The 21752-nt window shown below is 59.6% G+C and overlaps 1 protein-coding gene across 1 annotated transcript in view; it reads left to right on the top strand.

The window, feature by feature from the left end:
* SLC7A5 (solute carrier family 7 member 5) overlaps window positions 1-21752 on the top strand; it is a 43163-nt gene that overhangs the window by 17949 nt on the left and 3462 nt on the right. Inside the window, exons 2-9 of the mRNA XM_010355581.2 lie at window positions 487-612; window positions 11402-11507; window positions 12055-12099; window positions 12703-12826; window positions 13650-13753; window positions 14528-14624; window positions 16100-16249; window positions 20184-20361. Coding sequence (XP_010353883.2) covers window positions 487-612; window positions 11402-11507; window positions 12055-12099; window positions 12703-12826; window positions 13650-13753; window positions 14528-14624; window positions 16100-16249; window positions 20184-20361 — 930 coding nt within the window. The remainder of the gene's footprint in view (window positions 1-486; window positions 613-11401; window positions 11508-12054; window positions 12100-12702; window positions 12827-13649; window positions 13754-14527; window positions 14625-16099; window positions 16250-20183; window positions 20362-21752) is intronic.

Here is a 21752-nt window from a genome sequence, read left to right on the forward strand (position 1 = left end):
CAACCCGCTTCTGTTGGAATCCACAGAAGATCCTCTCTGAGGAAAGGGCCCTGGCCTCATGGAGTCTGGCAGCCGGGCTGTGCGGGGGTCTCACAGGCAGGCACGTCAGGGTGCTAAGTAGGCACAAAAAGGTGTCATGGGCACCTTCCAAGCGGCAGGGTCACCTTGCTCACCTGGGTCTCTGGAGGCAGCGACCCCACTCACAGCCCTGACTATAGGTGGGACTCCGTGGCCTGGGGTTGGCGGGGGGCGGGGGTGAGGAAAGGTCCCTTTACAACACTTGAGGGGCACCTGGTTTATCAAAACAGGTCCCAGAAAGTCAGAACCTGCCCTAGGGTCTGGCACGGGACTGGAGCTGTTTAAGGAGCTTGTTTTTTTGATGGACCCAGCCCTGGCCCTGGGGTGGGGTTGGGGTCGTCACATCCCGACCTCCCCCAGAGCTGGCATCTGCCCGTGAAAGTCACTGCCACCCTCTTGTCTCCACAGTGCTGCTCACGGCCGTGAATTGCTACAGCGTGAAGGCCGCTACCCGGGTCCAGGATGCCTTTGCCGCTGCCAAGCTCCTGGCCCTGGCCCTGATCATCCTGCTGGGCTTCGTCCAGATCGGGAAGGGTGAGTACGTGCCCCAGGCCCCACCGGTAGCCCCTCGAGGCTGCGTGTCCTTCACCGGGCATGAGGTCCCAGTCCCCGGTTGCCTCCCAGTCCGCAGCTCTGAAGTACTGTACAACGTGGAGACTTCCCTCTGGGAAAATTACCCAGCAAGGGGAATCCTACCCAGAGGGGACAGGAGTGCTCCCATGGGACAGCGTGGCCACCACTGGGAGGGGCTCTGGCAATTATCTGGCAGTTATTCTTTTTTTACGCTGTGATGTCTGTGAGGCTTGAGTGCCCAGCTGATGTGTTGTAACCTCACCTGGGGGGATGTGGGACATTCCAGGCCCGGCAGGGGCCGTGCCTGCCAAGCTGACCTCCCTTGCGCCATCTCACCCTGGGTCTGTCAGAGTCCCGTGTGCTGTCGCTCCCCACCCTCCCCTGACGGGGCCATGCTCCTGGTCCTGCTGTGATTTATTCATCATTCCGTGGGCAGGTGTGGGATTGTCTCCGTGTTTCTGTCTGCTTTTTAAAGAAGATCAGATAAGCGTGGAAAACAAACCTTGTAACCCCATCACTCAGATGTGTCCACTGTCAGCATTTGGGAGCAAGTGAGAGCAGCCTGGCCCACAGGTTTTAAGACTGGCTGGCCCAGGCTTTGTTCTTATGCTGTGTGATCTTGGGGAAATCACTGACTCTGAGCCTTTTCCCCAGCTGCTTTCTCTTGGGGCTGCTGGGAGGAATAAAGAGAATGAGTATGAAACAGCCCCCGCCCCCTGCACCTGCGTTCTCCGTTGACATGGACTGACACAGTTGGTATTTTGCTGGGTGTCTCTGGACCCTTGAACACACGCCCCGTAGATCTGTGTTCTATGTCCGCCTGCAGAGCCTCCACCCTTTCTGCACTGCCATTCCGCAGTGAGGTTGGGCTGGGGTTTCACAAGCAGTTCCCATTTGTGTGGTCACAGACCCTGAGACACACTGTCGTGGGCACTGGATCCCACCCGTGGTCGGTTACAGTTGAAGTGGAGGGCCCTGTTGCTTGAGTCCAGCATGGGTGCCTCTGTCGGCAGTTCCTTCTGAGTTTGTCTCCATCCATGTTGGAGCCAGCCTAGGAGCAGAGCAGTTAGGAGCTGGCCTCATTCTCTTCTCTCCCAGAGCCTCAGCTGGAGATGTCTCCAGCCCTGGAGCTGTGGAGCTGTCGCTGGGTGCCTGGCGCATGCACCCTCTGGTGACTTGGAGTCACTGATGGCTGCAGAGAGGCTGCCTGGTCCCACGTGGCTGTAGGGGAGGCAGGTAGGACCCCAGGGCTGCAGAGGACAGGGCAGGGACCTTGCTCCTGGAGGCAGGGAGGCCCCCACCTAGCAAGCTGTGAGCTGCCCTGCTGCCCATGCACGGCCAGGCCAAAACAAGCAGACATGAGGACGCTGCCTCCTGCATGGGGCCTTGCCTCAGGGCTGGGCTGCTGTCTTATGTGCACTCTGCCACTGGTGGGCTGTGAACTGAACGGGTGCCCAGCAGCACCCAGCACCCAGTGTGCAGCTTTAGCCGGGCCTCCGCCTTGCTCCCGGCGCCCCCTGCTGGCCGCACACGACACTTCGCCTTAGGGACAAAGGCCGGTTGCAGCTGGGGAGGGGTCTCTGCACCAAGCAGGTAACCTGGGGCTGCAGGGGGATGCAGCGCCGGGCTATACTGACCTCACGACAAGGAGGCGAGCTCCAGGTGCTGGGGCCAGACTGTCTTTATCAAACACATCAATCTGTACAAAGCCTGCAGCAGGCGTTCATCGAGGGGAAGTCCCACCCGATTCTCAGGTGGTTCTGAAAGGTGGCCCAGGTCAATGCTTCAGGAGCTCGAGCCCATCCCCCATGCATGTGTCTGACCAGGGATTCTCAGAGTCACCCGGGGTACCAGAGCCACCCAAGAGCTGGCAGGACAGGGCTGGCGGGAAGTCCCAATTCTGAACCTTCCTGGGACCTCAGGTTCCAGCACCTTACTCAAAACAAGACTAGCTCATTCCATGGCTCCCGGGCACTCAGAAGTTGCCCAGGGAGGTGGTTGGGACTGAGTAACATGTTACAGGCAGGAGACAAATCAGCCCTGTGCCTCCCAGGAGGTGTGCACGGAAGGGTCCTGTGCCTCCCAGGAGGTGTGCATGGAAGGGTGCTTTGCTCGTGAAGGCCTTTGCTTGACTGCACTCATCAGGTAGCCAGGAAAGATTTAGGAGGGGAATGTGATTTTTGTAAAAAGGAATGTCAGTAGGGAGAGCAAAGAGCCTTTTGTTCAACTTGAATACATAACTGACACAGTGCAGCATTTGCAGAATTCCTGTCTCCTGTTTGGCTTCAAGATATTTATTTTGTTACCCGATGAATGCCTTGCTTTTAGAAGATACATTGTGTTGATCTTTGTCCCAGTTGTCGAGCTTTATAACCCCAAGGGCACAAAGCCCTTGGGCAGCTGCCCCCTCCCCTCGCTGGTACCTGGCAGCAGAGCCCCCAGATACTTCAAGGCAGAGACTCCGGCCCCAATTTTGCAATGATTGGTCAGGGACCCTTTCCGGGTCTGGAGAATGCAGCGAAAATCTGGCAGAGCAGGCCTGGCTCACACACCTGTCCCTGCCTGTCCCGCATCCTGGGTGCCCTGCTCCATCAGAGCTGAAAAGGCGCCTCTTTGCTGCTGTTGGCCCCCAGGTGGGCTCTGTCCTGTGGAAAGGCACTGGTCCTAGGGTCCCGGAGGCCGTTGGCCGACCGTACAGCCTCTTGCCTGTTTCCTCCGTGTCAGGGAACTTCGTGATCACCCCTTCCCAGTTGGCCATCTACAGAACTGTCTTTTCCCATGTGCTGCATCTATGCCAGGTCCCAACGAAGACATGGCCCTGCATCCAGGGCTCGTGGGGGAACGTGAGAGCCATAGGCACATGAATGGTGAATGGGAGAGTTGCAGTGGGACATAGGCAGGGCCCTGGTGCAGACCAGAAAAGCCCTTCTGAGGGGTTGGGCCTCCCTGAGATGTGGGCTGGGAGGGGCAGCTGGGTGAGTGACAGGGACCAAATCTGGTCAGGAGCCCTCACGTGAGCTCTGCGTCTTGGGGGAGCCACGGCTGCCCCTAGGCTGGGGCGTGAGGACATGCAGGCTTAGGTGTCACACGGGGTTCTGCAGTTAGTCCCAGCCTTTTTGAAAGAGGAGACAGTACTCAAGTTAGGTTTCAGATCTGACCCACCGTCCCATGAGGCCCACGCTCAGGCTGTTCCCTAAGGAGAAGGGTGGCTGGGCCCTCGCCTGCAGGGTGGAGGGTGGGAGCGAGTGCACAGGCTCTGCTCTCTGCTGTCCGAGCCCAACAGCGGCACCATGTCCCTCCTAGAGGACACAATGGGACGCTTTGTGCTTTTGCTCAGGCTGCAGCAGTCGGCGGCAGAACCAACTAACCTCTCCTTGAGCAGTTACGTGTTGGATAGTTGGGCAGATTTAAAAAAGGTTCCGTAAAGACTTTCTTTTCCTTCTCCTCCCACGTTGTGTTATTGGAGGTCATTATTCCCTGGAGCAAGATTTGCCCTTTCACTGTGTCCACAAAGAGGAAAGAAAGCCACAGCCAGCCAGGGCGGCATGCCTCTTGCTGTCCTTCACCCCAGGAGAGGAAAATGTTTCCCCTGCGTAGGGCTCAGACCCCCACCCAGTGGCCTTGCTGGGCTGCTGGGCCCTGGGGTCCCGGTGGCTGAGACCCCTGGATGTGACCCGCACCCATGAATAGGGCCCTTCGGGATGGTCCCGTGTCCCAGGCGGAAAACACGTGTGTGCCACTGGGCTGTGGAGGGGGGACTGCATCTGTGTGTCACATGACAATTTTGAAATGATGGTTTTCCTTTGGTTCTTCAGCAAGTGGGGCCCCTTAGACCCAGAGACGTGGGGTACCCTGCCCCAGGTCCCACAGCCATGAGCAGTGGGCAGGTCCCTCCCCACCCCCACTGTGGCCCTGGGTGCAGTGTGCAGGGTCGTGCGCTGCTGGCGGAAGGCCCACACCTCTGTTCCCAGGGTACACAGCGCTGGGCCCGTCTGCTTTGGGAGGTTCATGTGGGCTCTGTGTTCCGGGCAAGGCTGACGGGACAGTCTGTCCTGAGAGGCTGCGGGTCTGGAGGACATCTCTTCTCAGACTGGTCCCTGAGCTTTGCTGAGCTTCCCTGAAGGCAGCCCCCTGAGCCCCTCCCCCTCTGTCCTGAGGAGCTTACTGGAAGAAGAGGTGCCGCCACCCTCATCTGGCCCTCATTCGGCTGGGGGTGTGCGGCCTTGTCTTGGTCCCTCCTTCCTGTGGGTGTCCTGTGGGTGGGGGCATCCGGCCCCCAGGCAGTGTTTCTGACAAAGTCCTCTCAGTGGTCACAGCACATGCCCAGCTGCTGGGCTGTTCTGGTGGGAAAAACGTTTCACCCACACCTTGGCTGGCTGTGGCTGTGGGGTGTGGAGGGGCCACCTCGTGGGGGGTGGATGGAGAGGCCCCCCGGGCTGTGGCTTAGAGCCGTTCCTTCTTCTGGGCCTGGCTTCACCTGAGTGTGTGCGTGGACCCCGAGCTGGGCTTTCAGGCACCCCCAGCAGAGCTCAGCCCAGCCTGCTCTGACTCCCAGATTGGGACTGCGGGCTTCCGGGGTGCCCTCCTGGAGAGAGGGCAGGGGCAGGCGCTAGATGGGCAGCTGCCTTGGGATTCTAGTTTTGCTGCCCCCCCTGGCCAGGGTGAGTCTGAGCCTCGGTGTCCTCCCCTGGGAAATGGGCTGTCCTCTCTTGCAGGGAGGAGGCCAGGCTGACCGTATTCCCCGCATGGGAGCCACAGCCATGCAGGGTCTAACAGCCCCTTTTCCTCACCTCACGCCCCGACTGCCACTTTCTCCGGGGGTGACAGCAAGAGTGGAGCAGGCCTGGGTGGGTGGGTCTCAGCCTCAGAGGGTCTGGTGCTGAGGCCCTTCGAGCAGAGGCCGGGGGAGAGTCGGTGAGAGGCCCTGGGCCGGGTGCTCAGCCTCCTGGCTCCTCAGCCTCCTGGCTCCTCAGCCTCCTGGCTCCTAGACGTCCGCTCGCTGTGTTTCCTCGTGGGACACGGGCTCTCTGGGGCTCCTCTGGTGTGGAAGAGAGTCCTGTCAGATCAGACCCCACCCTGAGGACGCCACTTACCCTTAGTCCGTAGAGGCCCCACGTGCACAGCCACAGCGGGGTTAGGGCTTCCACGGCTGAGTTTTGGGGGATGGGATGGAGCTTCGGGCCCCACTCCCCTGGCAGGAAACAGGGCAAGCCCCAGGGCCTCAAAGCGAACCCCAGCTGGGGCCAGGCTGTGTTAACCAAGGGAGGAGTCGGCCACTGCTCTGCCTCGAGCTGCCAAAGCTCACTTTCCAGAGAAGCTTCCAGGCTGGCCTCCCTGTGGGGTACGCCAGGGCGTCTCTCTGTGAGGCGTCTCAGACAGGCTGAGGGTCATGCAGGGACAGACAGGACACTGCACTCAGGGGCGCCCAGATTGGTGCCAGGCTCCGCTCCAGTCAACCTGGGCCTGGAGCCAGGGCTGCGGCATTGGCTGCCCCAAGGGCGGGTGCTTTGCGACTCAGGGCACCTCTTTTGGGCCTCGAAGGCCTCGCAGTTGATAAAGGACATTTGACCTGCTGCTTGCTCTGGGAGCTCTGAGTGTGTCCTGGGCCTGCCATGCTTCTGTGCCGTTGGCCTCGGGAGGATGACAGGCTGGGGAAGCTGGGGCTCTGCCGGGGCCGTGTGCTGGGATAGAACCAAAGGATAGAACGGGGCTTGCTTTCCCGCTGCCTTTACCTCCCCGTGCCCTTGGTCAGACGCGTGGACGGAGGCCAGAGCAGCTACGGGAAAAGGTGAGTGTGGGAGGCGTCGCAGCCACAGCCCCGTGCTGGGGACAGTTCTTAGGGTCTTTTCTGGCCTGTGCAGCTGGAAAAAGCTGTTTTTTCTTCTGGCGTGAGGTTGGCAGCCCTAAGCAAAGAGCCTGCTCCTTCGTGAGTTTCCAAGATGGACAGGCACTGTTCGTGGTCAAAAAGTGCCGTCTGCTCACTGCCAGAATCCCCAAACCCAAATTCCTGCCGCATCACGGTTCCCAGACGTTAGATGGCCAGAACGAAACAGGCATCTGAAAAGTGGTGCCGTGACCTGGGGTGGGCAGACCAGAGGAAGCCCCAGGTGTGGTCCCCAGGTGGGGCCTGGGCTCTGGACCGAACCCGTGTGGCAGTCACTGCATGTCCTCCCCGAGGCCACAGGGCAGCTAGCTCCAGGGTACTGACCACAGGGGGCTCACAGCCCCCCAGCCCTGGCTGCGGCCAGCCCCCTCTTAGATGAGGAGCCATTGACTGTGCACTCGGCTGGTGAGTGAGCTGCAGCTGTCCTGCCCCGACCATGTCTGACGCACTGAGAAGCCAGGGAGGTCTCCCCTGAGTGACACAGTTGGCCCCTCATGTGTGGTGACAGATGCCCACAGACTGGCTTTAGCAACAGACATACAGATGGTCCCGGTCCTGGCAGCCAGAGGTCCAGACCCAAGGTGCCACCTTCCCCTTCCAGCTGCCCATGGCTCCAGGAATCCTCGGCTGCTCCGGCTCTGCCTCGCCTGGGTCTGTCTCCTCCGTGTCGTTGAGGATACTTGTCATCGGCCTTAGTGCCCACTCTAATCTGGGATGATGTCATCTCAAGGTCCTTTGCTAATGACACCTATGGAGACCGCATTTGCAGCTAGGACACATCCCTCAGCTCCACTGGACGTGATTTGAGGGACACTGTTCAGCACACTCCACCTAGAGCCCCAAGGGGCCGGAGTGCAGCGCGGTTGGAAGGCGGAAGGCGCCAGCACAGCGGAAAGTCCACACGTGAGGAGTGACCGTCTTGCCCCTGAGGTGTTTCCAGGGCTGGGGCAGGGCCCCATCAGCCCTGAGGTTCCGGGATGCCCTCCCTCTCCACATTCCCATGTTCCCAGGCTGGGCAGGCTGCTCTCTCCAGGGACACAGCATTCATGGGGAGACGTTGTCCTCTGAGTCAGGAGCCAGAGGGTTGGCCACCTCACGGAGGAGGGGGGAAGATCCCGTTCCCACGTGTGTTTGGCCACTGGGGGCGTCCCCGGGCCCTGTCAGCAGGATGGCTTTAGACACAGCGGAGTCTCCCCTCCAGCCTCGGGGTGGATGGTTCTCATGGCCACATCTGTGGGACTCAGGGATCAAGGCCACTTTTCCCTGAAATCATCTCCCCAGGGCCTTTGGAGCGTTCCCACCACAATTCCCCCTTTCTCGAGGGGATCCTGCTGACGAGGCAGAGGCTGCCGTGCCCGGGTCACCGCGTGTTTTTCTAGTTTGCTGCTCCCTCAGGGTTTGGCTGTGCGTTTGCTTTCGTGGCAACCCCACCAGCCCCTGAGGAAGATGCCTTTTAGGGACAAGGAAGGGGCTGGAAGGTCCCATTCAGGCTCCGCGCTGAGCCTGTTCTCGCGTCTCTGGGCTCTGGCAAATGTCACCATCTGTCCACGGTGATTCTCTTTCTCCCTTCCCTGTCACGCTGTCCCCCTTCTCGTGGGTGGAGGCTGACTGGATAGCAGACTGCCAGGTGTGGAGGCTGGGTGACTGCTGAATGAGTGGGCATCTCAGCCATTCCTTCCGGTCCTGCCCAGTGCCCGGGTCTTCATGTCGAAGCCAGGACCAAGCCCCAGTCTAGGGTCCGTGGGAGAGCCTGAACCCCTGCCTTCCTGCCGTCCCCCGTGAGGGTTGAGGAGTGGGTCTGCCGGCTGCACCCAAGGCTGTGAGGTTGGGGGATGTCATTCCTCTGTGCATATCCACTGGCCTCCAGGACCTTAGACACGTGACAGAGAGAGGCCCTGGACAAGCTATAGCCCAGGAGGTCCCTGCAGGGCATCCCTGGCCACACTGTCCTAAGAATGGAAGCCACATGAGTGGCTTGAGAGGGGCCCTGCCGAGCCTCCCTAGCTGGAGCTTGTCCAGGCTGGAGTGCAATGGCACGATCTCAGGTCACTGCAACCTCCCGCCTCCCCGGCTCAAGCCGTCCTCCCACCTCAGCCTCCCAAAAAGTTGAGACTACAGGTCTGCCACCACCACACCCGTCTACTTTTTGTATTTTTTGTAGAAACGGGGTTTGGCCATGTTACCCAGGCTTGTCTCCAACTTGAGCTCAAGCGATCCACCTGCCCCAGCCTCCCAAAGTGCTGGGACTACAGGTGTGAGCTGCCACACCCAGCGCGGGGACGATTCTTAAGTCTGTGCTTGGTCAGAGCGGCTGATACTTCTTTTCTTGGAAGTTTCAGAGGCTGCAGAATGGAACTGTGCACCCCAGGGAGCACCACTGTGTAGGAGGTATCTGTCCCCAGCGCTGTAGTCATGGGGATGACTGTGACCACCGAATGGAGTGAGACGCTGATTAAAACATTAAAGTTATCCAGGCCTGGCCTGGTGTGGTGACTCACACCTGTAATCCTAGCACTTCGGGAGGCCAAGGCGGGTGGATCACCTGCGGTTGGGAGTTCAAGACCAGCCTGGCCAACATGGTGAAACCCTGTCTCTACTAAAAATACAAAAATTAGCCAGGCATGGTGGAACTCTCTCAAAAAAAAAAAAAAAAAAAAAAAAAGGTACCCAGGCCTTAGGGCTGCCAGTGTCTGGCTCCTGCCTGAAGACCTCATACCATGTCAAGCCAGCATATTGTCCTTAGCAAAAGCAGCCACCCTCTGTGTGGGCTCAGCTGCCTTTCCTGTCATGAGGCTGGAGGTGGGTTCTGGGGATTGATGTGTCTGGCAGGGACCGTGGACTGAGGCCTCCTGTCTATCAGCTCAGGCTGAGTCCAGGGGGTCACAGTGAATGGAGCACGTGTTTCTGGCCTCCAGGGCTCACCTTCACCCCCTCCCACTGTGAGTGCCAGATGGGGGAGGCAGGACGATTCTCAAGCAGCCTGGCAGGTCAGCATTTCCCCACTTGTAGCACAGATGCTTCCCCCTGCAGAAGTAAGTGGGCAGGACACAGTAGGGCTCTGCAGATGTGAAGGGTCTGCACATTCCAGAACATTCCATCAGAGAGCAGATGGGAGGGAGGCCAGAGGAGCTGTGGGCGTCTTGGCCGAGGTGCTGTGCAAAGTGCACTGTCCTGAGCTGCTCTGAGCTGCCTCCGCTCCAGACCTGCAGGGTCAAGCCCCGCCTGGTGACCACCCGGTGACCGGGACCTGGAACACATCACACGCAGGCGGTGGGCCCCAGAGCTCATTCTTCTCAGGAGATCAAGGCCTTGGCAGGGTGGGGTGGCGGGCAGCCCCCAGGGAACCCACCAGCATCCCCATTGCAGGCTGAAGATCAAAGGCCCCAGCGCACCTGGCATCTGGCACAGAGAGAGCTGGGGGCAGAGCCGCAGGCATCCAGCATGCCACAGGGAAGCAGGTGCAAAACAGGAACCGGTTCCACCCACCGGGAAGGGACCCCACCGTGGGCTCTGCCGTAGGAAATCCGGTGCCACCTTTGAAGCTCGTACTTCGTGTGGGGCAATTGCCAAGGTCTTATGGGAACCTCCCTTCACGGGTCCCCTTTGAAATTTGCTCACCTCGTTGCTCTGCAGTGTTCCCTGGACCACCAAGGTGTTTCCCCTTCTTGGGCCCCCATGGTGACCTGGGGTCCAAGGCCACAAGGTGGGACGCAGCAGCCCCGGGGCCCATCCCTTCCTGGCCCTGCGAGACAGGCTGGTGACTTCTCAGCACGAAGGGCACTGTCACACACGGTTCTCACATGGAGTAACAGTCCACAGCCTGACCAAGATTTCCACTGGTGCCTCCAGCTGTGTATGCGCCTGGCAGGTGGGCGGGAGGGACCCAGCTCCTTTGTTCCGGTGGTGTCTTTGGTCTTGTTTCCAAGTTTTCCTTCCTGAAGCACACTGGTCTGTGAGACAGGTGTCTGGGGAATGTATTCCGGGCTCGAACACACCAGGCCCGTTGCACGGAGGAGGTAACAGTCACAGAAAGGGCCAGAGCTGTCCTAGCAGCCAGGTGACCTTTCGGAGACACCCCTTCCCCCAAAAGACACGTCTTCCTGGGGAACCCGTGAATGCTGGTGGCCTTATTTGGAAAAGGGGTCTTTGCAGATGTGACTGAGGTTCAGGTTTTGAAATGAGGTCCTTCTGGAACAGGGTGGACCCGTCACGAAGTCCAGTAACACGTTTCCTCAGATAGCAAAGGAGAGAGCTCTGCACAGAGCCCAGGGCTCATTCTTGGCCCGGCAGCCCTGCCCCCGTTCCTGCCCCGGCTGCAGCTGACTGTACGTTCAGCACAGTCCAGGACAAACCTGTGTTCTTCCCCAGGCCTGTCCTGTGAGCCCTGGAGGGACAGCAGTCTGTTCCGAGCTCCCCACACCCCGAGAAGCGGGGCCCTAGTGGCTCTGGGCCTTCCTTGGTGCCGCAGCCAGGATGCAAACCGAGGTCCCCTGGCTTCGTACTGTCTTGACACTCGTGTCATGAGGTCTCAGGGAACGTTCTTAAAGACAACCGAGGCTGCTTGACCCTTCCCTCCTGACCTCCTGTAGCATCTGAGGGGCCCTCCTGGGTGGTGGTCAGAGCTGCCGGTCCCCTCTCAGGTGGGCACAGCACAGGGCCTCCAGTGGGGCCACGTTCCTCTGGTTGTGGTTGGAACCCTGCACCCTCCATGTGGCTCAGCAGGTACATACCATTTGTCACAGTGAAAAGCCTTCACTCCAGCATTTTTTTTGCTATGTGTTTGGCTCCAGGAACATTCTGGAACTGGCAGCATGACCTCTGTTCAGGGCTCTCTAACCCGACATTCCTTTCTTTGGCCCCTGCCAGGTGATGTGTCCAATCTAGATCCCAAGTTCTCATTTGAAGGCACCAAATTGGACGTGGGGAACATCGTGCTGGCATTATACAGTGGCCTCTTTGCCTACGGGGGATGGTAGGTTCTGGAATGTCTGGGTCCCTTGGTCTGGGGACACACATTCCCTGATGTGTCCAGGAATCCCAAACCTCCCAGCCATCAAGGGGCAGTTAAAGGGAGTGGACGATACAGAGTGGCAGGTGACGCTCCAGAATCACCTACACCCCAGCGAAGCGTGGGGAGGCCGCCCGCTGCAGCCCTACTCTGGCTCCAGCTCTGTGTCTCAGTCTTGGCGGGTGAAGTTGGCAGGTGGAGGCAGCCGAGCCCTGCGGCCCCTCCGGGTCCCCAGCCTGGCTCCTGCGCTCAGGCAGGCCTCACAGGGACCTGAGAATCACCCTGGTAGGGCAAGCGGGCAGGAAATGTGCAGGAGGGCCTGGAAGGGGTAGAGGGACCCCCAGAGCAGACAGGAGGCTGAGCTTCCACTCCAGGTCTGCTTTCCAGCCCGGCGAGCAGACCACTGGGGTTGGGGGGGTCAGGCTCACCAGCTGCCCTGGGGTGCTCTCTCCCCGGTGATTTCTTTTCCCTGGAGGATCAGACCATTTGAAAGCTGTTCTCTAAATTTTAGGAATTACTTGAATTTCGTCACAGAGGAAATGATCAACCCCTACAGGTACGTGCAAGAATGGACAGAGGTATCTTTTTTCATTATGTTACTGTGAGGCAGGAAGCAGCCACGTTCCACTTGAAGCCTGTTGGTTGGCTCAGGCCAGCTCACGGTAGGGCCGCGATTGGGGCCTCTGGGGCCAGCAGGATGTGGAGCGGGTGGCTTCTGGCCATGTGGCTCTGAGAACAGTTTCTCCGGACAGCGGGTGGCAAGTGAGGCCCCCACTCGGGGCGGGATGGTACAGAGGAGCTGCTTGGGCTCTCGGCTCTGGTCCCCGGCTGTGCAGCTTGTGGGCAGAGCCTTAGGATTCAGACTGGGGCAGCCTGACTTAGCTCGCCTGAGCCCTTGAGGTCACTCAGAAGAATCCCCATTTCTCAGGTGGGGAAGCTGAGGCCATGGCCAAGCACCAGCCAGGCCTGTGCAGTGTCCCGCTCCAGGCACAGCCTCCTGCTGCCAGCCTGTGCTCTCTTGCTGCTTCCCACCTTCCCCGAGAAGCTGGGCACAGAGGCCGGAGCTGCTGCTGGCGAGGAGCCCACCTGGCTCCCGGGCACAGGGTTTGGCTTTCAGCCTGGGCTGCGTTGGGTGACATGTCATCCCTGTTCCTTCCAGAAACCTGCCCCTGGCCATCATCATCTCCCTGCCCATCGTGACGCTGGTGTACGTGCTGACCAACCTGGCCTACTTCACCACCCTGTCCACCGAGCAGATGCTGGCTTCCGAGGCTGTGGCCGTGGTGAGTCGCTACCTGCCAGCTTCCACCAGGGGTCTGAGGCTGTGACCAGTGCATCCCCTCCAGACTGGAGAGGTGCCCCACGTCTCTAAGCCTCCCCTACCCGGAGGAGTGGAGTGGTGGTCTCCCCTCACAACAGCCACAGAGGAAGTGTCGGGGGATTGTCCTCGACCTTGGCTGCTGGGGAGTGTCATGGGGAGAGGGGTTTAAAATCTGATTGCCAGGCCACACCCAGAACCAGCTGTAAGCCAGAAGACCTAGGGAGTCCAAGGCAGCGGTCGTTTTAAATCTGAGTGCAGAAAGATTGGAGTGTGCCACAGACTAGGGTTCTTTAGAAGGCACGGCTGCTGCTGGCTTGGCAGGCCAGAGGCCAAGCCCGGGCAGTGTCACTGAGCAGCTCAGCCAGGCTGGCCCCGTAGCTCCCAAGGCTCCTCCCATTGCCCTCCCAGGGCCGGGGGAACAGGGAGTGGGCGCTCTGGCCAGCTTCCTACTGAACAAGCTCTGACTCCCAGCCCACTGCCTGCAGGGCACCGTGCTGGGCCTGCAGAGGACCCCAGATAGAGAAGGCAAAATCCCCACCTGGAGGCTGCAGCTTGCTCCAGGGAGTCCAGAGGAAGGGGCAAATCAGGACTAGTGAGTGCTCCCCGACAAGCAGGCTGGGCAGGGACCGCTGGAAAGCCCTGTCCTGGGAAGTCCCCCCAGAGGCCAGAATCCAGCCCAAGAGGTCCTCTGCAGAGGGCTCTTGTGAGCGCACAGGGTTCCTGGTGAACGCGGGGAGGGCGAGAGCCAGCCGGTGGGGCCCAACTCACTGCTTGTGCCTGCCTAGGACTTCGGAAACTATCACCTGGGTGTCATGTCCTGGATCATCCCCGTCTTCGTGGGCTTGTCCTGCTTCGGCTCCGTCAATGGGTCCCTGTTCACGTCTTCCAGGTGAGCACAGCCCTACCCACAACAGGTGAGGGAAGCCCAGGCCTCATGGCCCGGTTCAACATGTTCCGTGTCTGTAAAGGGTTTGTCTCTGTGATACTGGGGATACACCGTTGCTCCAATAGGCCAGGCATGGTGGCTCATGCCTGTCATCCCCGCACTTTAGGAGGCCGAGGCGGGCAGATCGCTTGAGCTCAGGAGTTCGAGACCAGCCTGAGCAACATGGCAAAACCCTGTCTCTACAAAAATATACAAAAATCAGCCAGGCGTGGTGGCATGTGCCACCGTAGTCCCAGCTGCTTGGGGTGCTGAGGTGGAAGGATTGCTTGAGACCAGAAGGTTAAGACTGCAGTGAGCTGAGATGGTGCCACCGCGCTCAGCCTGGGTGACAAAGTGAGACCATCTCAAAAAAGAAAAAAAAAAAAAAAGCAGCAAGCTCAAATAATACAGAAGTAAAGGAAGCGTGAACTTTGGCCCTCGCCTCCCTGCTCCTGCCTGGAAGTGACACAGCTGTGGTGTCCTGGATGCCCATGGCTGCCGCTCAACCCCCTGGGCTAGAGTGAGCAGTGGCTCCCAAGTTTCTGTCCTTGCCAGCTGAGTTGGTTGGGGACACTGAGAGGCCCACAGCCAGCAGCTGGAGGGGCCTGGTTCCCACTCTGGCCAGAGAGGCCCAGACAAGCCAGGCACAGACCCTGTCCACTCCCCAGCCTGCCATGTCCCCTGTCCCTGTGCTGAGTTGTGAGGCCGTGGCTGACGGCCACTCTGTTCTGTCCACAGGCTCTTCTTCGTGGGTTCCCGGGAAGGCCACCTGCCCTCCGTCCTCTCCATGATCCACCCACGGCTCCTCACCCCTGTGCCGTCCCTCGTGTTCACGGTGAGCCTGCTGCACAGCCCGTGCCCTACGTCCCTGGGAGTGGTCCAGGGACTTCCCAGAGGGAGGCTGCCACAGCTTGCAGCTTTGTCTGGGGTGTGGACTGGGTGGCAGCTCAAATGTGGCCTCCTGCTGAGCTCCGCTGCATGCCAGAGAGTGCTGGAGGGCCTTTGGATTTTATTCCAGAAACAATATATGGTGACTGCCATAAGCAATTCAGTCCGTCGGAAATGCAGGAGGCAGAAGCTCCACCCAGGTTGCTGCTCTGCTGGCCGCCTGGCTCACTGCACCTCTGCCTCCGCGGGCGCCTGCCCTGTGTTCGTTTCTCAGTGGAGTGCATCACACGCAGTCTCCTTCCACTTCTGCATCTTTCCATGCCAGCACCTTTGATTGCCTTCGTTCCCTCTTGCTGTGTCACACATCACTCCAAAACGTAGTGATCTAAAAGGAAAAGCACTTCTTATCCCACAGTTTCCGTGAGTCAAGGATTCAGGGAGCTGGTGCCTGGAGCTGTGGTCTCATCCGAGGGTGTGACCAGGGCTGGAGAGGCCACTCCCATGGTGGCTTCCTGCATAACTATGGGCTGCAGGCCCCGCCCCTCAGCACACTGGCCTCCCTACAGGCTGCTTCCCCCAAAGCCAGTGAGAGACAGCAGAGGAAGCTGTGGTCTGGCATCAGCAATCCTGGCCCTTGCTTACTAATCCTTCCCTGTGTTAGAAGCAAGTCAGGAAGGGCAGTGAGTCCTGGACTCTTTGGCAGCTGCACGGTCCTCAGGAGCACGGCTGTGCTGGGGGTTACAGAAACAGTTTTCTTGGTGACCACTGAGTTAGGTCAGGTTGTGGCCCTCACACACAAAGCCACAGTCCGGCGGAGCCCAGCTGCGTATGTGCACTGTGCTCTTCACCTGTCCTTAACCCAAATGTGGTCTCCATTTCCTTCTCCCTTCCCTCCTCCCTCCTTCCCTCCTCCTCTCCTCCTTCCTTCTCTCCTTCCCTCCTTTCCTCCTCCAAGACCTTGCATGTTGCTCAGATGAGGTTTCTTCTTTAAAACAAAATTCCCGGCCGGGCGCGGTGGCTCAAGCCTGTAATCCCAGCACTTTGGGAGGCCGAGATGGGCAGATCACGAAGTCAGGAGATCGAGACCATCCCGGCTAACACGGTGAAACCCCATCTCTACTAAAAAATACAAAAAAAACTAGCCGGGTGAGGTGGCGGGCGCCTGTAGTCCCAGCTACTCGGGAGGCTGAGGCAGGAGAATGGCATGAACCCGGGAGGCGGAGCTTGCAGTGAGCTGAGATCCGGCCACTGCACTCCAGGCTGGGCGACAGAGCGAGACTCTGTCTAAAAAAAAAAAAAAAAACAAAATTCCCTGGTGCTCAGCTGGGCCCAGCCAGGATAGACGGTCCCCAGTGGCCACCACAGCCCTCCCCAGCCCTAGTTGTGGGCCCCAGGGCTCAGCCAGACGCCTCTCTCTTCCAGTGCGTGATGACGCTGCTCTATGCCTTCTCCAAGGACATCTTCTCCGTCATCAACTTCTTCAGCTTCTTCAACTGGCTCTGCGTGGCCCTGGCCATCATCGGCATGATCTGGCTGCGCTATAGAAAGCCCGAGCTGGAGCGGCCCATCAAGGTGAGCCCAGGGCCTCTGGCTCCCCCAGGCACCCTTCACAGAGGCAGGGTCCATGGGTCCTAAGGACCCTGAGTCGGGAGCCAGCATCCCAGCTCTGCCTCTGGACCTGCCCCTGCCTGCATGCACCTGGGCAGGGCCACGTCCACATCAAGCCCGAGTCTCCCCTTGGCAAACCAGGGCTCATGCCGCAGGGGGTCCCAGTGGGAGGGGTGCAAAGCTGTGTGTGCCCATGCTTTTACAGCAGACACGGGATCAGCTAATTCTGGTGGTGACTATTGACCCAGCTACAAGAGTGCCAAGTGTGATTGCAGGAGCTGGGGTTCCTCAGAGGACAACAGATGGCACAGAGCTTGTGCTCCCTTGAATGGAGGGAAGCAGATAAGGACATTGCAGTCATAGGTGGGCAGTGGTGAACCCCTGCCAGGGGCAGGGTAGAGCCGGGCCTGGCATGGCATTCAAAGGGCCATCGCAGCTGTGCTGGCAGGTGGAATGCAGGGTACCCGGCCCAAGGAGCGCCTAGGCCCCGCTGGACTCTCCTGGACTCTCCCCATCCCCAGCAGCTCATTCAGAGGGGCAGCTGTTATCAGTGAGCTGCTTTCTTCAGAAAGGGGGCCGTCCAGCAGAGACCATGCTCCTGCCTGGGGCCCAGCAAGCCACACTGCCCTGGCCGTGACACAGAACGAGAGGCCAGCGCCCCTGGTGGCTGCTGGCCAGTAGCTTTTGTCACTCAGCTAGCATATGGCTATCACAGGAGCCCAGCTTCCCTGCCCAGACCATCTCTCCCTCTGTGTTCCTGAAGCCTGGGGGCCCCAGGGGTGCCTGTGAACGCTGTTTAACAGGGGTTTTAGGCCGGGTGCAGTGTCTCACACCTGTAATCCCAGCACTTTGGGAGACTGAGGTGGGCGGATCACGAGGTCAGGAGATCGAGACCATCCTGGCTAACATGGTGAAACCCTGTCTCTACTAACAATATAAAAAATTAGCCAGTCACGATGGTGTGTGGATGTAGTCCCAGCTACTCGGGAGGCTGAGGCAGGAGAATGGTGTGAACCTGGGAGGCGGAGCTTGGCAGTGAGCCGAGATCGCGCCACTGCACTCCAGCCTGGGCAACAGAGCGAGATTCTATCTCAGAAAAAAAAGGAAAAAAGCCGGGCGCGGTGGCTCAAGCCTGTAATCCCAGCACTTTGGGAGGCCGAGACGGGCGGATCATGAGGTCAGGAGATCGAGACCATCCTGGCTAACACGGTGAAACCCCGTCTCTACTAAAAAATACAAAAAAACTAGCCGGGCGAGGTGGCGGGCGCCTGTAGTCCCAGCTACTCGGGAGGCTGAGGCAGGAGAATGGCGGGAACCCGGGAGGCGGAGCTTGCAGTGAGCTGAGATCCGGCCACTGCGCTCCAGCCTGGGTGGCAGAGTGAGACTCCGTCTCAAAAAAAAAAAAACAAAAAAAAAAACAAAAAAAAAAAAAACAAAAAAAAAAAAGGAAAAAAAAAAAAAAAAACGGTCTTTAAAATACGGTCAGCCCAAGAACCCAGATGCAGCCCCAAAAGAAGGCTGCAGAGGGTGAGGAGGAGCCGCCCTACATGGGCACCAGCTTGTGCCTGCTGTGCCAGCCTAGCCACAGGGCCTTGGAGGGCAGCAGGAGGCCCAGCCTGGCCCAGGAGAGGCAGCACAGGGCAGTCACCGGGCACGGCGGGGGCTCAGCCCCCATGGGGACCTGCGCATGGGGTAGGCTTGGCTCTGCCCACCGTGAGCCTGGGCACGGGGTTGGCGTCTGTTCCTGGTGACGGGGCAACCATGTGGCCTGCACTGATAGGCTAGGACACGTGGTCAGCCCTGCGTCTCCCAGGGTGCCCTGTCCAAGTATGGATTCAGGACAGCTGAGTCAATCCCACAGCCGTGCCGAACCGCGGGTCACGGGCTGGGCCTGCAGGTTCCTCACAGCCCTGCCTGGCTTCTGTGCCAGGTGGAGCTTGTCTGCTGAAGGTGACAGTTTAGGCTGCAGCTTCAGGGATGGGCTTTTGCTCAGTGGTGTCCAAAACAGGGTCTCCAAGAGGGTGGTGTCCTGGCTTCTCAGTGGGTGGCCACTGTCTCCTGGAAGCATCAGGCCCCTGCAGGTCTTGGCGGCTCAGGGTTTCCAAGCCTGTGATGTGGGAATGGAGCTGTGACCTTCCCTGCCCGTGGGAGGCCTCAGGAGATGAAGCTGGCTCCTTCCATCCCTCCTCAGCAGCCGCCTGAGCCCCTGGCAACATGCCCAGCACTGTGTGCAGAGTCTGGAGTGGGACAGGCCGGTGTGTGAGGCAGATCCAGGCCCAGCACTGTGTGCACAGTCTGGAGCGGGACAGGCCGGTGTGTGAGGCAGATCCAGGCCCAGCACTGTGTGCAGAGTCTAGGGCGGGACGGGCCGGTGTGTGAGGCAGATCCAGGCCCAGCACTGTGTGCAGAGTCTAGGGCGGGACAGGCCAATGCATGAGGCAGATCCAGGCCCAGCACTGTGCAGAGTCTAGGGCGGGAGGGGCCAATGCATGAGGCAGATCCAGGCCCAGCACTGTGTGCAGAGTCTAGGGCGGGACAGGCCGGTGTGTGAGGCAGATCCAGGCCCAGCACTGTGTGCAGAGTCTAGTGCGGGACGGGCCAATGCATGAGGCAGATCCAGGCCCAACACTGTGTGCAGAGTCTAGGGCGGGACGGTCCAGTGTGAGGCAGATCCAGGCCCAGCACTGTGTGCACAGTCTGGAGCGGGACAGGCCGGTGTGTGAGGCAGATCCAGGCCCAGCACTGTGTGCAGAGTCTAGTGCGGGACGGGCCAATGCATGAGGCAGATCCAGGCCCAGCACTGTGTGCAGAGTCTGGAGCGGGACAGGCCGGTGTGTGAGGCAGATCCAGGCCCAGCACTGTGTGCAGAGTCTGGAGTGGGACAGGCCGGTGTGTGAGGCAGATCCAGGCCCAGCACTGTGTGCAGAGTCGAGGGCGGGACGGGCCGGTGTGTGAGGCAGATCCAGGCCCAGCACTGTGTGCAGAGTCTAGGGCGGGACGGGCCGGTGTGTGAGGCAGATCCAGGCCCAGCACTGTGTGCAGAGTCTAGGGCGGGACGGGCCAATGCATGAGGCAGATCCAGGCCCAGCACTGTGTGCAGAGTCTAGGGCGGGACGGGCCAATGCATGAGGCAGATCCAGGCCCAGCACTGTGTGCAGAGTCTAGGGCGGGACAGGCCAATGCATGAGGCAGATCCAGGCCCAGCACTGTGTGCAGAGTCTAGGGCGGGACGGGCCAATGCATGAGGCAGATCCAGGCCCAGCACTGTGTGCAGAGTCTAGGGCGGGACAGGCCGGTGTGTGAGGCAGATCCAGGCCCAGCACTGTGTGCAGAGTCTAGGGCGGGACGGGCCGGTGTGTGAGGCAGATCCAGGCCCAGCACTGTGTGCAGAGTCTAGGGCGGGACGGGCCAATGCATGAGGCAGATCCAGGCCCAGCACTGTGTGCAGAGTCTAGGGCGGGACGGGCCGGTGTGTGAGGCAGATCCAGGCCCAGCACTGTGTGCAGAGTCTAGGGCGGGACGGGCCAATGCATGAGGCAGATCCAGGCCCAGCACTGTGTGCAGAGTCTAGTGCGGGACGGGCCAATGCATGAGGCAGATCCAGGCCCAGCACTGTGTGCAGAGTCTGGAGCGGGACAGGCCGGTGTGTGAGGCAGATCCAGGCCCAGCACTGTGTGCAGAGTCTGGAGCGGGACAGGCCGGTGTGTGAGGCAGATCCAGGCCCAGCACTGTGTGCAGAGTCGAGGGCGGGACAGGCCAGTGTGTGAGCCAGATGGGGTGCAGCTCACATCCTGGTGACCTGGAAGTCAGCAGCTGTGGGTGTGGAGGGCCCAGGAGGGCTGAGGAACCTCGGGGCATGGGGGTGGGAGGCTCATCCAGGCCCTGTCCTCTGCCTCAGGTGAACCTGGCCCTGCCCGTGTTCTTTATCCTGGCCTGCCTCTTCCTGATCGCTGTCTCCTTCTGGAAGACACCCGTGGAGTGTGGCATCGGCTTCACCATCATCCTCAGCGGGCTGCCCGTCTACTTCTTCGGGGTCTGGTGGAAAAACAAGCCCCAGTGGCTCCTCCAGGGCATCTGTGAGTTTCTCGCTGGCACGCAGCCCATGGTATCCTCTGCCCTGGGCAGCGAAGGGATTTGAGAGGCGTCGGCCACCTCCACCCACACGGAGCCAAGCGTTTTGGGTGGCAGGAGGGTTCAGGTCCCTGCAGTGTCTGCCAGTGACACACAGCCCACATGTTTCAGGGATAAGACGCTCAGCACAGCACCAGCTAATCTCTCAGGACGAGGGATTCCAGAAAACCAGGCTACTGCTGCCAAGTAACAAAATCTTGCTGGCTGCCACCAGCTGACACAGCAGACTTACCACGAAAGGCAGAAAGAGGCAGAGGCAGGTGGATCAATTGAGGTCAGGAGTTCAAGACCAGCCTGGCCAACATGGTGAAACTCTGTCTCTACTAAAAATACACAAATTAGCTGGGCATGGTGGCGCACACCTGTAATCCCAGCTACTCAGGAGGCTGAGGCAGGAGAATCGCTTGAACCCAGGAGACAGAGGTTGCAGTGAGCTGAGACCTCACCATTGTACTCCAGCCTGGGTGACAGAGCAAGACTCTGTCTCAGAAAAAAAAAAAGGCAGAAGGAGAAACCCCCCCTCTCTGACCCTCTGTGCAGCGGCGGCCCCAGGCGTGCTTTACCACCAAGCTTAGGACCCTGTCCTCAGCGCCTGTCAATGTGGCCAGGCTCCTAGAAAAAGGCCGGGGTGCCTACGGGCCTAGACGCTGATCCCTGTGTTACTGGGTGGCTTTGAAAATTCCTGGGATGGGCCGGGCGCGGTGGCTCAAGCCTGTAATCCCAGCACTTTGGGAGGCCGAGACGGGCGGATCACGAGGTCAGGAGATCGAGACCATCCTGGCAAACACGGTGAAACCCCGTCTCTACTAAAAAATACAAAAAAACTAGCCGGGCGAGATGGCGGGCGCCTGTAGTCCCAGCTACTCGGGAGGCTGAGGCAGGAGAATGGCGTAAACCCGGGAGGCGGAGCTTGCAGTGAGTTGAGATCCGGCCACTGCACTCCAGCCTGGGCGACAGAGCGAGACTCCGTCTCATAAAAAAAAAAAAAAAAAAAAAAGAAAATTCCTGGGATGGCAGCAACACAGGCAGGGAGACCCCCCACCCCAACCCCACACTCTGATCACCGCCAGGGTCATGGTAGAACATTTGCCTCAAGCTTTGCAGTGGGATCTGCATTAACTGTCATTCAGGACACCAAGAGCTTAAAGCAAAACCCCCTGTCTATCCTGAAACCAGTCTCCCTCCCCGGAGCGATGTCTCTGTAGGAGTCCCAGGCATGACAGGTCTTCCGAGAACCCTTAGCAGACTGGCCCCTCCAGCCCTGCCTGCAGGACAGCCTGGCTGATGTGAACAGTCTGGGTGTGTGTCCAGGTGCTGGCCCGGGTGTGGACCTGCA

The sequence above is a fragment of the Rhinopithecus roxellana genome, chromosome 20, assembly GCF_007565055.1.
Source record: "Rhinopithecus roxellana isolate Shanxi Qingling chromosome 20, ASM756505v1, whole genome shotgun sequence".
Lineage (NCBI taxonomy): Eukaryota > Metazoa > Chordata > Mammalia > Primates > Cercopithecidae > Rhinopithecus > Rhinopithecus roxellana.